Source organism: Fringilla coelebs, assembly GCF_963513975.1.
Source record: "Fringilla coelebs genome assembly, chromosome: 7".
Classification (NCBI taxonomy): domain Eukaryota; kingdom Metazoa; phylum Chordata; class Aves; order Passeriformes; family Fringillidae; genus Fringilla; species Fringilla coelebs.
In genome coordinates, this window is record NC_140035.1 from 9,108,478 (window position 1) to 9,122,073 (window position 13,596).

General features: G+C 46.3%; 1 protein-coding gene across 1 annotated transcript in view; it reads left to right on the forward strand.

Moving 5' to 3' along the window:
* The first annotated feature begins 11,788 nt into the window (after positions 1 to 11,788).
* The window catches only part of OSBPL11 (oxysterol binding protein like 11), a 38,763-nt gene continuing 36,955 nt past the window's right edge, over positions 11,789 to 13,596 (forward strand). Inside the window, exon 1 of the mRNA XM_084209202.1 lies at positions 11,789 to 12,073. Within this exon, the coding sequence (XP_084065328.1) occupies positions 11,934 to 12,073 (140 nt within the window). The 5' untranslated portion in view covers positions 11,789 to 11,933. The remainder of the gene's footprint in view (positions 12,074 to 13,596) is intronic.

The following is a 13,596-nucleotide window of genomic DNA, read 5'->3' on the forward strand; positions in this document are numbered from 1 at the left end:
GGGGCAGCGCCGGCTCCTCCCCGGCCCCGCCTGCGGCCCCGGCGGATGCTCTGCCTGGGCCGGTCCTTGCGCCGAGGGCTGCCCTGCGAGCCTCGGCTGAGAGCGGGGGGATTCAGTGCTCTGGAAGGCGGAATGGGGAAAATGCTGCGTTCTACGAAATGTACGGGGATAGGGACCTGCGTGGGGAAAGCGGGAAGCCCTGCGCTTCTCGTGGGGTGCGACCTTCCTGGCCACCGGCAGCAGCGAGGGTTTCGGTAGGGTGGGTAACGTGGCAATCTGTGGCAGAGGGGCAGCTGGGCTCTTCGGGACAGTGAGAGACATCTCAGATCCCACGTCCCCTCACCCACAAAGAGCAATAGTTTAAATCCTTCGGTCACATTAGGAGCACACCAGGAAGAGGCTGTGAGTGCATTAGCAGAGCCAAATTTGGCTGATAAACCCTGAACTATATCACAGCTCTTAATATGGGACATCAAATACAAGTTGTCTGCAAGGAAGAACAAAAAGGAGTGTTGGTCCTTTTCTCCTACATTGTTTAATCATGCATAACACCCTGCAAAAAGATCACATTTTACCTCTCAGCCCTTTCATCTAGTACACCCTGTCTCCTCCTCAAACCATCTTTCTCTCATTTTTGAGCCAAAGGACTGCATTTGCCACCTGTCCTGCTCTTGCACTCCTGCTTCCTCTCATCCTGCCATGTCAGGGTTTTTGTCTCTGTTGGAGGCTGTAGGCTCAGCAGTGACCACATCTGCTGCCCTCACTCCAGAGTTTGGCTCAGTGGGCTCCTGGATCTGTGGGATGTGGACACCTGACCCTGTGATTCATAGAGGGAGGCTGGCTGCCAGCACTGGAGGAGCCTGTGGGTGTTTCTGGAGGTACACATATGTTCATCTTGCCTGCTGTCATCTCCATTGGCTCAATTATTTGGTGCTTCCTGATAGTGATGACTGTGTGGACTTAACAAAAAAGACTAGGGAAAAATCCTGCAAAATAACATTTTGAGAAAATAACCAGGACAAGCCGATGAAAAGGAAGGTGTAGCTGGGACCTGGGGCGCGTGTGAAGCCTGATGGGGATTCTGCAAGAATATGCATTACCTGCAAGCAAAGTTTGAGCACAACCAAGGCACAAGAGCCTTTCTCTGGTTCCAGGAACATTTGCAGTATCCTGCTTGTTCACTATGATTTGCTTCTTCCTCTGTGTCCTTTCATTCTCTTCTCCCTTTAACTCACCTTTCCCTTGAGAAGGAGTGAGATCTAAAGTGGAGGTGGAGAGTAGCCATCATCCTTCTTGCCCTGTGTCCTCTGCTTGTAGCAAGGCCTTCTGTCCTGGTGAGTCCCCACACTCCAAGGAGGGGCCATACTCACTGAAGCTCAGGCTTCTGCAACTAATGCATGCCACAGAATATGGCCCTGGTCTATATAATGCATGTGTTGCAAACTGTGTAGTGTTTTTTTTCTAAATTAATGTGGAAGCTTTTAATTAAAAAGGAAAACTGTAACACTTTGGTGTCCTTTGGACTGATTCATGTGGCCTCCACATCACGATTACAATGACCATTTGCTGGGTGCAAATAAACTGGCAGGGGATGAGCAGGCAGATGGATACAGCAGCACTTGTGAAGAGCAGGGGACACAGCCTGGGACTGTGAGTGCACACGTTAGCTTATCCATCTGTGACACTAATTGGCTGTGGAAGTACATAATTTGTGCTGCTGCTGAACTCTCCTCTGGATTTGTGTGCTTACTGCTCCATGGAGATGGATAGGGAAGCATTCACTCCCCATGGGCAGTTTCAGGTGGTCTGCAGGCAGTTTTAGGTGTCAGGTTTGGTTGTCAAGGCTGTCTCAGTGGCAGTGTTGTGTGAGGCCCTGAGAAATGTGTCCTTTGTTAGATTTCAGAGCTCTGGAGCCACAGAGCATACACTGGCGGGTGCTGACGGCTGTTGTTTTATCAGGCAATGGGAAGAATCTGTTCTTTCCCATGGAGGCTCCATGTTTGTTTTTCACATAAGCCCAGGAGCGCTAGCTCTGATGTGTGAGGCGTTGGGACAATAGCAGACATAAAAGCTCAGTCGCCATAAAGGGAGGCTAAAGACAACTCTCTCAAGGCCACCCCCACCCAATCTCACCTGATCTTCCACACCTAATGCGCGTGACCCAGAGATTACACGGCTGAACCCTTTTCTCCTGCAAAAAACAGGACCTCACCATCTGTGCAGCAAAGCCAGGGCAGTAACAGGAGATTTTGCTAAGCCAGGTGTGGCTCTTCCTATGGTGGCAATGCAGTCTTTGAACGTCCCAAAAAAAGTGACTGAGAAATGCCAAACTCAGTATCCCTCTTAAGACTGGTTAGAGGTTTTGCCCCCTGTTCTCCTACTGAGAAGCTCTTTGAGACCATTACCCCTCTCACAGTGAGAGCCTTTTTTCCTGTTTCATATCCAACTTCTGCCCATCTGCTCTAGCATGAGTGCTGTCTATAAATGTGAATGATTCTTCTCCCCTGATTCTTCTCCCCCTCCCTCTCTGCCTGACTAAAACCTCAAATGTATTTACAGAGAGGAATCAGATCCCATCCCACCATTCATTTTGCCAAGCTCAGCAAGACATGTTGTCTTAGCTATTCCTCTGATTATCTGGACGTCACTTCTTTGTACCTGTTCCAGGATGAATTTAGGCTTGCTGACCACCAACAACCTGAATGATGCCCAGAAATTTCAGCTGAATTTTACCCAGTGTTTTGTATCTATTTGTTTATTGTTCCTGAAAATACAGGGCTTGCTACATGTAGGACTCCATTTATCTTTCTAATAACTACACCACACACATGATTCTTCTTCTTCTGTTTTATAGTGGATAAATTCTAATTTAAGGCAGAAATGTTGCCAGTCTTTCAGTACATGTCCCTGCATTTTATGCTGTTGCATTTCTTCCCATGTCTGTTATTAGGGCATGATAATTACGTAATTCTTCCTTTAGGATTTCCTCTCTATTGAAAATATAACATATAAATATATAATATTGTTGTAAGCAAATTTCATTATCTTACTCGTAATTTTTTGCATCAAGCTAACTAATGACATTAGACTTACTGACTATTCCAGTCCTATAATTTTGCTCTCAGCCCCATCAGCAGTTTCACTCCCAATTCTGTTCCTTCATAATTTTATAGTATTTATGTTAATCCTCATCGTCTCAAGTTTAACTAATAATTATCTAGGTAGTACCAAATCAAATGCTTTACCAAAGTCTAGGTTGATAAGATTTATTATTTTTCATTTGTTCTGATACGCCATTATCTTATCAAAGAAAGACATTGAGCTGGTTCTACTTCTAATGTGCCTAATCTACATTTTAACCCATTTTCTGCTTCCATTCGTCTTTTGTTACTCCTGGTTAAAATTTGCTCTAAAAAGCCCAAAGATATCATTGATGGAGATTAACCAGTATTCAGAAATGAAGGAGAAAGAGCCCTCAAGTTTTGTGGTTGTGTTACACAATAATTTCCATATCTGTGCCCTTTAGCCTCTTAAATGTGCTGCCTCTGCTCTCTGGGGTTAGTTACAAGTTTTTTTTTATGGAGTCTGAAGCAATATCTTTGTTTAGCTTTTAGGTGTCTGCCATGCTGCTATTGTGATCAGTGCTTTCCTTCATTTCCTTTGCAATCATGCTGTAAACCCTTTATGTTCTTGTTTTCCTTCTCTGTGCAGGTCTAGTTTGTTTTGATTTTGAGTCGTACCTTTAATTTTGGATGTTTGAATGACAGTTCTCTCTGCATTATCACTCTCTTCTCATTTTTTTTGCTAGACTTTCTGCATATTCCTGAGATGTCCTGCATCACAGTTCACATCCTATGCTGGCATCTGGAGTTACTGGTAATATTCAGCCTTATTTTGTCTGATCTCTTTGGAGAGAAGTAAGTCTTAAGGACCTCTTCCATCTTGTGACTACTTGAAAGCAAAGCAGAATATGAGTTTTGCACTGCCTGGGGTGATGATCAGATTGTAATGCTCCTCAGCATCTTAAGGAATGAAGGCTTTAGAGTTTAGGGAAAGAGAAGCTGAAAACTGAGGTATGTTTTTACAATTTTCCAAGCCTTGTGGGCTGATGTCAGCAGGACTCACACATTCAGTTTTTTCACCTGTGAATCTATTGATAGAGTTAAGTTTGGGGTAGGTCTGGAGTTTAGAACAAGGGTTCCCAATGTCAGCCTTGGTATGTGAGGGGAGCCCACCTGTTGTGAGTGTCCAAACAAACATTCCCCTGGCTGAGCTCTGCAGACCATTAAAAACTTACCACTTCCGTTCTACCCAAAATGCAAGTGCAGTGCCTGACCTTCACCTTACCCTAGACAGCCTGGTGGACTGCACTGGCAGAATTAATGGTTGTTGTTGTTGTTGTTGTTGTTGTTATTATTATTATTATTATTATTATTATTATTATTATTATTAATATTAATATTAATATTGTTGTTGTTGTCGTTGTTGTCGTTGTCGTTGTGCATTTTTATTATTGGCAGTTGGAATTACTGGGATATCATGGGCCTCTTCATTTTCTTCTGGAAAATTGTTGGACATAAGCTCTTCCTGAATTGCATCCTAAACAGAAGATTTGCATGGTTTTAAATGCATATATAAACACTAAATTTATATGCTTAATTACGTTTAATTATAGGTAGTAAATAATAGGCATTTATACTGAGGTAGCATATAAGATCTCAAAAAGACTCTTACAATATATTAGATACAAATAAACAATGTCAGTTTGCATCCCTAAATGCTGACAGCCCAAATTGCTGACAGTTTTACAGCCTCCACATGAACTTCTTGCATGTGGAAGCTGTAAAACTTCTTACTCACTCATGGGATCTAGAAAGCAAATCAACAATTTGACTCCACTAATTTAATTTAGTTGAATTTTCTGCTGCAGGTTCTGATCAGATTATATAGGAGGAGCTTGTTTTTTCCACACTTAAGTTAGTTCTCCAACAAGGTACTTAGCAGAAAATGAGACTGGATTTAGCCATATAGAAATCTACAAAATTCCAAGCAATTTAAGGAATTCAAGCAGAACAGACTGAGAGGCCAATTGTAAACCATCTGTACTCTTCAGGGCTTTCTGTAATCCAACAGAGAAAGTCTTCAGGACAAGAAATAGGACTATAGCAGAACTGAAAAATGCATTTGACAGAAGAGAAACAGTATTGGTAACTTAATTTTCTATAAAACAGATATCAAACCCCAGGAAACAGACCAACAAAGACTTTCCAGAATCCAAATATACTTACTCTGCACAGGCTGCAACAAAAAGAAAGGATATAACTTGGAAACTAAGAAGTAAATCAGCTAGAGCATGCAGGTAGGAGATCTGAGAACAGCTCTGTATCAGTATCCCTCAAACAGAGCTTAAATGGAAACACAGTAGTCAAATTATTGATTATGTAGGTTTGCCTACAAAAATTACCAAGTGCTTTGGCTTGGTTTGCAAACTCAACTTGTTAACATGATACACAAATGGCACTTGAGACTAGGATATCAAGCACCTAAACGTGATAATGGAGATCTACAGCAGATGGAGAGATACACATGTTGCCATAGAAACCGTGCAGGAAAAGTGTGTAGGAGTAAAGCATGGCACAGAAAAGCAAATGGGGGAGAGGGCTGATGACTGAAGAGCTGAACTTACTCAGCAGCTCTTAAGGTTAGATGACACTAATAAAAACACAGTTCTTTTTCAGGATGTAGAGAATCACAGAGGAAAGGAGTCCTAACAATGAGCTACAGAACAACTGAAGGCTGCAGTGCCGTGTTGTACCATAGTGCGGGGCAGAAAAAGTTTCTAGAGAAAGGTTGGAGATGGCCACAAGATGAATGAAATTGCTGGGAAGCCCCTCAACCAGAATGTCAGCTCATGTCCTCCTGTGCCCACTGAGCACACCCAGACCCAAGGGGTGATAAGGGTATGTGCATTCCTTGGACTCCTCTCCCAGCAGCATGTCCATGGAGGGTGACCCAGCCCAGCTCAACCCCTGCAAACTCTCCCCTGCACAGAACCTCCCTTAGAGCTGCAGGGCTGACTGCTCTGTGATGGACTCACATGTGGCTACATTCCTTGAAGAAAGCAGGCCCTAAGCAGACAAATGTGTATTTTTGAATTCCAGACTTCCCCACACAAAGAGCTTGAGTAGGGGAATATCTGGAGGCAGCTCTGTTGGGGTGAGTGACGTGGCAGAAAAGATCTCCTCGAGCTCAGGGAGAGGAGTCAGCTGGGGGTTGTTGAGGCAAGGCAGAAGGCAAATCTTCCCATGGAGCAGAAGGACCAGAGAGAGGTGACAGGGTCCAGCTGCTGCCCTTTGTGCTAGAACAGCTTGCACTCAGCCACAGTGGCCTGTGAGGCAACACCCGGAGCTCCCTTCCTGCTCACAAGTTGGAGAGAAAAGGGCAGGGAGGCATCCCTGTGTGACTTGAGCAAGCAGAGGGTTGGCACTTGGAAAAGACCCAGGACACACATCCAGCTGTCAGCAGCAGCTCCACCACATGGAAAGCCATGCATGCTGGGAAGTGATGCAAGGGCAGGAAAAGGGATTGAAACATGGGGCTCATCAATGGTGTGGCTGTGGAAATGTCTCAAACTCTGATTGTATCATGGTTATCTCCTGCTGCTGCTGAGCTGCATCTCTAGGACAAGCTTTAGCCTGTGTGTGGAGTTGGAAGTCCTCCAGGACAGTGTAAGTGCTTTGAGGGTCCCAGGTGGTGGGGCTGGGTTGTGGGCAGCTGTTGGGGTCTGAAATATAAAAGGCAATGTGAGTGTGCTGATTGCAGTTTGCTGGTGTGGAGCGGGATGGGGTGGTGTGGGCATCACTTTTGTGTGGTGGCTGCAGAGCAGCCTTCCTTCTGACACTTCTGCAGCTCCATGGCTGCAGAGCACCGTTCCTTCTGACACTTCTGCAGCTCCATGGCTGCAGAGCAGCCTTCCTTCTGACACTTCTGCAGCTCCATGGCTGCAGAGCAGCCTTCCTTCTGACACTTCTGCAGCTCCATGGCTGCAGAGCAGCCTTCCTTCTGACACTTCTGAAGCTCCACGGCTGCATGATGAAGATGACAGCTCCAAGCTGTGGCAAGATGCTCTGTATACAAAAGAATTAAAGAAAAATTACACAGGCATCAACTCCAAAGAAGCCTCTCTGGAGGCAGATGCGAGGTCCTTCAGTCCTGTTCTTCACTGAGTTCTCAAGGCACATTCCTTTCCTTAGAGGGTGTCTCTCAGAGGGGAAGCTACTGGGATTACACTCCCAGCTTCCAGCCACACTGAGCCTTTGCTGCTGCCCCTGTTTCCATTTCCTCATCAGGATTGTGTAGGTTTGAGGTAATGCTGGACCCTGGAGCATGACTCAGTGCAAAGTCACACTGTGTGCTGCTGAAAATGAAGCCAAATGTGAGTGTGAAGAAGGTGAGTGGGTTGTGGGCAGGGATGGAAACTTTGTAAGCAATATAAGCTGCTGACATGTGTGAGTGTGCTGCTTTCAGCTGGACCTGAATTACAGCAGGATATGACACACAGGGACTGATAGAGAAGAGCAAGGAAATTTGGGGATGACTGACAGTGATTGAGGAAAGATTTTGACTCGCTAAGACTACGAAGATCTGATTAGTAGTTGTTCATAGCAGGAACCAGTGCTTCATACATGTCAAATAGCAAAACCAGAGACCCAGGGACTCAGCCATGCCTCTAGAGCTCCAAAATTAAGAGAATGTCAGAATATATTCACAGTGTGAAGTACTCCAGTGGGTGAAATAGTTTGTGTTACATTTACCTGACCTTATCAGTCATTTTCACCTGCAGTCAGGAGAATACAGCCATGTGCTCAGTGTGTTGAAGGGGAAAGGCTAAACAGCCTTTTTAACCAAATTTCCTTTATTGTTCTTGTGTCATGGAATTTACAGTTTTAGGAGGTACGTATCATTTATACTTAGCAAGAATAGGAAGTTCTTTCATGTTTATTATCCAGAAGAGACCAGAAACATTGTTTCCCAGGCTAGTAATACAGTATCAGTTGCCTTGAGAAAGAATTTAACCTCAAGAACAATTGTACGATTAAAAAGTGCAGATGTGAAGCTCCATCACTGATGTTACTTTTCTGTCATTTTCTCATTGCCTGGCAGCTCCTCCAGTTCATCAGTGATTATGAAAAGTTGCACTTCTCATGCAGTAAAGGCAGGCTGCACTTCTGGCTTTCCTTTACCAGGACTGATGCCATTCCCCCGGATGCCTGTAGAGGATGTAGTTCCCTTAGCAGACAGGAGCAGTAAGAGTTTTGTCTTCTGTGACTCAGCTACCAGAGGCAGATCCATATTTAAGACTGTTAAATTTGGTCTCATCCTAAGATAGTAACCCAGGAAAAACATCCTGAATTAAACAAAAAAGAGAGTGATAAAAAACTTGTATAATTTTATATATCTATTATATCTATATATCTTTTTTTTAAATTAGCACTTTTATTTTAAGCATGCAGGTGATGAAAACTCTGCTGAAATTCAGAGCTTTTACTCTTTGAACCTTGCTCTGAAGACACAATACTCATCTGAAGAAATGCTAAGCATGTTAAGTGGCTTTAAACTGAAAGAGAATAAGTTTAGATTAGATATTAGAAATAAGCTATTGACTGAGGGAGCAGTGAGGCGCTGGGACAGGTTGCTCAGAGAAGCTGTGGATGCCCCATCCCTGAAAGTATCCAAGGTCAGGTTGGAGCAACCTGATCTAATGGAAAGTGTCCCTGCCCATGGCAGTGGGGTGGAATATCTTTAAGGTTGCTTCTAACCCAGGCCATTCTATGATTCTGTACGTAGCCAGACTATAAACTTTGAAAGAAATAAACAAGAGTTGTTTTAGTGTTGATCAGATCCTAGGCAGTTTTGTGAAATTAACAGAATGATTAGTTGGAGGAAATCTGCTTGAGCTGTGATAAAATACAACCTACTTCAGCTAGTAACCATATTTGGACTTACAAGGATTCGATTTGAAAAATGTCAATAAACATTTGCTATCCTATTCACGTGCTCCTCCTCCAGATCTGCAGCTCTTCCTCATCTCCTCCTCCAGACCCAGGCACCCCGGGCAGGCAGGGCACGGCTGTGGAGCCCCAGGACTCACCTCTGCTGCTCTCCCAAGGGCCAGGGTGGGATCTGGGTCATTGTGAGCCACTAAATTTTAGCAGGGGAAGGAGACTGAGAGCAGTGAGCTGAGCACAAGTTATAATTGGTAACATCCTAAACTAAAGAGAAAAGGCAGATCACACTGTGTAAGCCCTCAGCAAACGTGGTGTAGCTGTCAGCCTTTTTGTGCTATTCAGCATTTTTTCAATGCCATCTTACGAGAGCCTCTGGTACTGCACATGCAGCACCTTCTGCAAGATAAAAAAGGCATGGGGGAAGCAAACCTGAGTTTACCATGCTCAGGGACCAAATACTGAGGGTCTGCAGAAATATGCACTAAGGATTGCTGGCCTGTCTGGGGTGTTGGAAATGTTCTGGGTGGAGAAGCATCATACTGACCACCTGTGATGGTTACAAAGGCCAGGCATGGGTGAGGCTGTGTCTCTGCTGGGACTGGTTGTCCTTGAGCAGGGGGGAAATAAAACACACAAATGAAACTCTTGCCTGAGTTGCTTTTGTTTCAAAATTTCCCAGGAAAATTTCAGGGTTATAGGCATACATTATGATACCATGCAATTATATATCTTCAATTAAAGTTTCAAGGGATTGCCAGAGCAGGAAGCAATGAGTCTGGAGGACAAGAGGAGTGCAGTTCTGGCCAATTTTTTTTTTTTCTTTGATGGACAATGTTACTCTGCTGGTCCGCTCACCTGTAGGTTCCCAGGAAAAATGCAGAGAAAACACCCTCTTTTTTTTGCCTACAGTGACAAACATGCTCCTAATAAGGTAGAAGTGGTGAATTTTATGTCTGTGCACTGCTAGTATCTCCTGTCCCTCTAAGAGAGATTCTAGACATAGATGCAACAGGCAGTCCACACTGGTCTGCTGGAGGAGACTGTGTGTGTGCTTGGCAGGGAGGGAGGGATATGAGGTAATTTAGAACCAGATTAAAAATTATAAATATATTTTAAAGACACAGTCCTCTTCATTTGCTGGCCCAAGGCAAAAGTGCTTTGAATGTCACTGGGAAAGTTGAAACGTGGTGGTAGGAGGTAGGAAGGTCAGGGTAGCTTTCATAGGGTAAAAAGCTGCTACCAGAGGGGTGCTGTAAGTAAATAAACTATTTGTCTGAAAAATGTTCTCCTTTAAATTTTTGCTTCTATGTATGATTCTCACACAGGGAATTTTTAGCATCTTTTGCAACACAGTTGTTTACAGTATTGTAAGTGTATAGTAAGAGCTGGAGAGCGGAGGAGGGAGTTTGGATGCGATGGGGATTGGCCTCACTAACCACAGTCATGTCTGGTTCTGCCTTCCTGTTCTTCATGTGCAGATTAATTTATGTCAGAATGAGGATCCTCTGCCCCTGATTTTAAAAAATAATGAGCTGCAGTCAGTGAGGCTGCGATTGACCAAAAGCCATGACTGGCCTGAAAGATTTCACAGAGCCAGACCAAGCTCTCCCAGTTAGATATGTTGGCATTCCATGAAAGAAAAATGCAATAATTGGAGGAAGAACAGGAGGAAAAACAGTGTTTCCTCTCAAGGCTGTGTTGTGGCATTGCTCACTGCTGGGTTTGACCCTGATCTGTGGGTCTCAAGGAAGATCCCAGCTGTCACATCCCTTCTTGTGTATGGCACAGCTTGGATCCCTCACCCAGCCCACTCTTATTTTGCAGGGAGAATTCCTGTAGCCCTTATGTGGGAAAATGACTGGAGGTAAGAAGATAACTATGGAAATTATAGTGGAAAATATGGTTTCTGCTCCCTGTATGGAATGGGGTGAACATCCCCAATCTCCTTTAGGAGGTTGAAACAGAGGGTGGAGGGGGCTGGAGACACTGTGGCCAGGCTCTGGCAAAATCCTTGCAGAGGCGGGAACTCGGTGGTACTTTCTAGCTGATAATCCACACAGCAGCCGAAAACCAAGTGAGAAAAAGGAAGATATGCCACTGTTGAATCAGCATCTGTGGTAAAATCACTCTCCTTGGACCGAAACGTATCACCATCCCTGGTACTATTGTGATACCCACCCAAAGGTGTGAGCACCCCTCACTGAGATGTATGACTAAAGTCACTCGTGCTCCGCCTAAATGTGAAGAAACAGTGTAAAAGTTATATAAGGTAGGACTATAAATAGAAGAATATGGAAGCATGTAAGTTAAGAAATGGAGAGAAGATAGGGAAGACTCCATTGTGACTTCTGGGATCAGTCGGTGGGTGAACCTGCCTTCTCCCCCTCAGGGGCGCCTATATGATTTTCTCAACCTAACTTTGTTAGGGATTAGAGCTTGTTAGTATGTTGCTTTGAATTCGCGTACTGCTTTGAACACGTTTATGCGGTCAGATACTATCACCGGCAATCCTCGACCCTTAACCCGCCACAATTTTATTGTTACTCCGTAACCTGTTAACGCGAGTCCTCCCGTAGCGCCGACAGCCTAATCAATTGCTAAGGCTTTGAGGAAATCTCCCCTTTTCCGCGTCACACGCCAGCCTCAGACGGTTCCGAAGCTGTGCGAGCGCTGCCCGCACTAAAGATGGCGGCGGCGCTGACCCGGAAGGGGCGGCGGGGCCGGGCCGGGTGAGGGAGCGGGAGGGCGGGATCGCCCATCCCGGCGCGGCCGTGCGGGAGCCCGGCCAGCCCAGCGCGGCCAGCCCGGCCCAGCCGATCGGGGCGTGGGGGTGCCGGCGGCCGCCGCCATCGCAGCCCGCATGGGGCGGGCTCGCTCCGTGCGCCGGGGCCGGGGGCGCCGCTGAGGGGCGGCAGCCGCGGCGCCATGCAGGGCGCGGACCCGGCGGCGGCCATGAAGGGGCCGGAGGGCGAGGGCAAGACGGAGCCGCTGCCGGCGGCGGCGGGGCAGAGCGGCGGCGGCAGGAGCGGCGGCGGCCGCGGCGGCAACAAGGGCTGGCAGTACAGGTGGGCGTGAGGCGCGGTGAGGGGCGGCGGGCCCGGAGCTGCCCCAGCGCGGGTGGGCGGCGTGGCCGCCCCGGCTGCGGCGGCGCTGGAACCCCCCCGGCACCGCCGGCGTGCGGCGCGGGGGGCGCGGCTCCCTCTGCCCCTGTGCCCACCATCCCTGGGGTGCCCGCGGGCGGCTCCCGTTCTCCATCAGCACAAAGCTGCCGGGGCATAGGGTGCCTTTGCTCCTGCCTTTCAGATCTTCTTTTCCACTCGCAGAACGTGGAGACCTGTTTAAAGTTGTTGGAGGCGCTTCACCCCTTTCCAGCCTTTCCAAAAAAAAAAAAAAAAAAGAAAAAAAAAGCCACCAAACTTTGTGCCGAGTTTTAGATGCTTTTTAAAGAACTTAATGGCAGTCATTAATTTTTTTATTGATGCTTTCTGTTAGCTGCTGGTAGCAAAACTGAGTGTGCACGGAGTTTTATCTTATCTAAGTTGCTTTAAGAACGGCGTTGCTTAGCATAAATCAGAGTGATTACTCAGGTTCAGCAAGTCAGCAGAAGGGAGCAAAGAAAGCCGGAGAAGCTGAGCTCACGGCATTATTTTGAATTATTTGCCAGTGTGTTCGGGAGACTTGAGGGTTTCCATATGCTTTTTTTCTACTGTGCTTTCTGTTTGAACGCATTCCCCCTCTCACGCTGGTAGCGGACTCTCCAGCATCACTCGGGAGATTCCCGAATCCCTGCTCCCGCGTCTCTCTCTCCTCCTTGGCCGGAGTTCTGCCATGTTGCTGTTGAAAATGCTGCTGTTGTGTGAAGTTTGCACACTTCTCCTTCAAATGGAGACTCTCCAGAGCTGTCATCTGCCAGCCCAGATGGACCGGCTTGCTGTTTCCTGCGTGCGGAGACCGCAGAGCCGGAGCGTGCTACAGGCGGACGGAGGGACCGGGATGACCCCGGGACACGGGCACCCGGACCGGGATGTGCTGGCACCGAGCGCCCCGGTGCTTTTAGCAGGGAGGGAACAGCGCGGTCATCGCTGAGAATCTGGGTCATGAGTGTTTTACTTTTCTGGTGACGAGTGCTGGAAAGAGAAGTGGTGATTTCAGGATGAATATTTCAGGCTGTTAAGTCGGGAAAGCTAATTATCAGATGTAGCTATTGGCTGTTTTAACCACTGTTTTTTTCCAGTTGCTTTTTAAACTCTGGGTTCAAGTAGAACTGAATTTTCTAATAGAAATTACTGTTACTATAACCAAGCACACACTATCCATGTTTCACTGTGAGACACAGGAGGTAGTTTATGCAATCAAAATGGAAATATTTTATATTTTTATGTGGCATTGGAGGCAGTGGAAGGGATGAGATGCCTGATTTGTTTGGATGTCTTTTTAGCTATACTGTGTTTGGGATGGTGGTCGCTGGTCAGTGCTGTACAGTGAAATTCCACTTCATAAAATTATCCATCCAGTTGCTTCGTTTCTTCTTTCAGTGCTATGGGTTGTATGACAAAAATTGAACTGACCCCGAGTCTTAGCCATTGTC